A 3,932-nucleotide genomic window follows, 5' to 3' on the forward strand; every position below is an offset into this window, starting at 1 on the left:
CCAGACTCTTTCCCAGAGAACAGGAGACGAGTTTCTTTGCAAAGCTGGGGTGGCTGGTGAGCTGTTAGTGAGGGACAAGGAGCAGAGCCCGGTTAAGAAAGGGGACAAAGGGAGCTCAGGCTGCCCACAGCACTGGATCGGGGGCAGCTGCTGCCCCAGGGAGGGGCGCATAGGGGAGGCAGGGCAGGGACACCTGGGCCATTAGCTTGGATACCACACCCGTTGGGGGAAGACCATGGGGAGTCCTGGTAAAGGAGGAAACTCCACCAGGCCCAACTCCAATAGCTTGAAATCTGGAAACTCTGAGGGTCCTGGGATGGCGCCACCTTCTGGTGGAGTCCCAGTGACAGAACTGAAAGTGAACCAACCCCCTTCGTGTACCCATGGGGAGACTGAAGCCAGGGAGGGAAGGGCCCTGCCCAGGGCTACAGGGCCAGGAGATGCTGGCAGAACCTGACTTTAAACCCCCAACCCCCGGCTCCCAGGCCAGTGTCATAAAGTCTCGCAATCACCTAAGAGATTTCTGGGCCCCACCCAGACCCACTGAATCAGAATCTACAGAGCTGAGGAATCTCCAGGACGAGAGAAATGGGGACCACGTCAGGCTTGGGGATCAGAACATACCAGGGAGATGTGCCAGAGCCATGGCGAGGGTTGTTAGATTGAACAAACAACAAAACAAGAGGCCTGGTTAATTTGCATTTCAGACAAACAAATACTTTTTGTATAAGTATATTCCAAATATTGCATGGGACATACTTATGCTAATTCTTAAATTCTATACTAACGCTAATTGGCGTTATGCTAATATTAAATTTTTAGTATAAGTGTATCCCATGAAATGTTGATGATATACTTCTGCGTAAACATTTTTCGTTGTTTATCTGAACTTCAAATTTAACTGGGCGTCCTGTATTACATCTGGCAGCCCTGCACAGGGCCCCAGCACAGGCTGGGGCAGATGTCGGGGGAGGGACTCACTGCAGACAATCGTAGTATTATTCTCGATGCTGTACTCATAATGGTCCACGTAGGTGTGGCAGCCCTGGTCAAAGAGCTTCTGGTAGCAGCAGTCATGGGCATGGCAGCACCTAGGGGCGGGGAGAGGACAACAGGCCCGCATAGCCAGGCTAGGCCCATCTCCTACCAGCAGAGACCCTGCTCATCTGTCCCGTTCCCTCACTGGTCAGACCTTCAGACTGAGGCCCAGAGAGGGGTAGTTACTTCCCTGAGGTCACACAGCCAGGCCAAGCAGGCCAGTGCCCCAGGTTCTTGTCCATGATTATGCCTCTTGGTCTGTGCCCAGGGCTCCAGCTTCCCCCTGGGAGCCCTGGCTGCAGCTTCCGGGAGGGCCAGGGGGTCCAGCAACGTGGTCAGGTGGGAGGGAGGGTTAGGGCTATACACTGACTACATGCAGAGGCCATACCTGGCTGTGCATGGTGCCCAGGAAGAACCAAGGTCTGAAGGCTTGAGTGGGGTGTGGGGATGGGGGACAGGAAGCAAATATGGGGTGGCTGTTCCTCTCCCCTCTGGTAGAGGGAAAACAATTAGTCCCCATGCATTTATTAAGCTCCCGGGGATACCAGACTTGGTGCTGGCTGCTTTTGGGGAGACAGGAGTGGAAGACAAGCCATGACTTCCAGGACTCCCTGTCGGATGGAGGAAGCACACACAGCCCTGACCTTCAGAGCCTGCAATCTGATGGGGGCAGGGGTCACAGGCCTTGCCTTGGTCAAGCACGAGCGTGTGTTTGGGGGAGGTCAAAGGTTCCTTCCTGGCAAGAGTGGGAGTTCAAATGCCTCCAGGCCCGGGACCTTTGAGATGGACAATAGAGTGTGTCCACCATGGTTGGAGAGGACACGGGTCAAAGGTCAGCTCGTCGTCACTAACTCATCAAACAAGCCTCATCGTTTGGGGAAAGGGCCTCTCCCACCTCTCGAAGACAGAGATCAGTCTGACCTCCTCTGCCCCACCCGGTTCTGCCAGCCGCCCTGGCATTCTGGAACCTACCAGTCTACTTCATCCATGGGCAGGCCACGCCCCCCCAGCCCGCAGTAGCAGCCGTAGCCCACGAAGGACAGGATGGCATTTTTCCCCGTGATGGCTTCCACCATGGTCTTCAGGTTGAACAGGCTGCTGTGCGCTGTGGGCAGGACTGCAAGAGAACCAAGGGGTCGCTGTGCGTAGCCTGCCCTGTCCGCCTGGCTGTCCTCCCCGCACCCAGGGCCAGGGGAATGGGGGCGGGCGGCAGGCAGAGCGGGAGGAAGGAAGCCATGTACAGAGTATGCATAGCCCACGTCCTTACATTAAGCCCTGTGGCCCTGAGAAAATAGTAATAGTCACCATCATGCCGAGGACTTCTCAGTGCCTGTCAGGCGCTGTCCTAGGCCCCTTCTGCACATTAACTCATCGAGTGCTCACTGCAGCCTGGTGAAAGGCTATTGTGGTGGAGCTGCCCATTTTACAGATGAGATCGCTGAGGCCCAGAGCATTTAGTAAGTTGCCCAAGAACACATTGAAAAGCGGCAGAGACAGAATTTGGACCCAGGCAGTGAGAACCCAAAGCCCAACTGGTTGGGAAACTGTAAGGGGCTTCGCACATGGACCTGCTCTTCAGGACACTGGGGTTTGATTCTGGGCCCTTCTGGCTTGGCCTGGCTCCTCTGCCCCCAGCGGGGACTCAGCGTCCCAACCACAGTCCTGGGGCTGGTGCATCTCAGGATAAGTCCAGAGACAATTGGGTGCCCTGGTCATTCAATGAAGACGCACACATAAACACACACACACACACACACACACACACACACACACACACACACACTCCTTTCCCTTTGTCAGTGTCTCACAGGAAGCAATAGAGCAATGACCCTTCCTGTACCAGCAAAATCAGCTTCCTGGCACCTGGCAGCCAGCCCACCCCAGTGACAGTCCCTCCTCCCCGCTCCCCTGCCTGCTGGCCTCCTGGCCTGTGCTGCCTCTGCATCTCCTCCTGGCTCACCGCTGAGTCGACACCAGGCCCTCACCTGGGTGATGCACCCCACCCCCCAGCACACACACAGGCAGGAGAGCTGCTCTAGCCCCAATAGATGAGCAAACTAGGGCTCAGAACAGTGAAGGTCTCAGAGCCTGGAGTGGCCGAGCCCAGACGTGAGTCCAGGTGTGTGTGCCCCAGAGCTGTGATGCCACCACCATGCAGGGCCGCTCCTGCCTGTCTCCCCCTCCCTGGGCTCCTCCAGCTGGGCCCAGGGCTAGGTGCCCAGTTCAGCACCCTGTCGCCACTCTCTCCACATTCCCCGCCCTCCTCCACGGCCTGAATAGAAATTGTCCCAGGAGAGGGAGGCACCAAGAATTTCAGAAACTGGAGACTGGACGGAATCCCAAAGGCCGAGACTACTTGCTTTCTGAGACGTGGTTGTCACATCACGAGTGACAGGAAACTCACCATCTCAACATGCCTTAGTGGGACGAGCACAGACAGACCTGGGCCCATAACTACAGCTCCCCGGGGCTCCATTTTCCCATCTGTAAAATGGGAATATTAGTACTGACCTCCTGGGAGTCCCCCGGGGTAGTGCCCTGTTTGGAGCCAGCGTGCACCAGACACTCGCTCCCTGCATGGCCCCCTGCCAACTCCTGGGGCTTGTTAGGCCCCTGGGCGGGATATGCCTGCCCCCTCAGAGAGCCGATGTTGGGAATCCTGCCCCACCAGCGTCTCCCTGTCTATTGGCTCTGGGATTTTCGACATTACAGAGAATAAGGAGCAAACAAGAGAGGACATGGGGAAGAAGTAGGGAGAAGTGACAGATGACTTGAAGAGGATGGTTTAGAGCCATATAGGTGTCTACACTGGGGCCCGGGACAGGGAGAGAGAGGACCCTGCATCCTGTGGGCCTGAGCCTGTCTCTTGAGCTGCACAGAGATTTGGCAGAGGT

General features: G+C 56.4%; 1 protein-coding gene across 1 annotated transcript in view; it reads right to left on the reverse strand.

The window, feature by feature from the left end:
- The window catches only part of PLA2G2F (phospholipase A2, group IIF), an 8,357-nt gene that overhangs the window by 1,398 nt on the left and 3,027 nt on the right, over nt 1-3,932 (reverse strand). The window contains exons 3-4 of the mRNA XM_005866995.2: nt 2,011-2,155; nt 982-1,091 (exon numbers count right to left, since the gene is read on the reverse strand). Of these exons, the coding sequence (XP_005867057.1) occupies nt 982-1,091; nt 2,011-2,155 (255 nt within the window). The remainder of the gene's footprint in view (nt 1-981; nt 1,092-2,010; nt 2,156-3,932) is intronic.

Source organism: Myotis brandtii, unplaced genomic scaffold (assembly GCF_000412655.1).
Source record: "Myotis brandtii unplaced genomic scaffold, ASM41265v1 scaffold2414, whole genome shotgun sequence".
Lineage (NCBI taxonomy): Eukaryota > Metazoa > Chordata > Mammalia > Chiroptera > Vespertilionidae > Myotis > Myotis brandtii.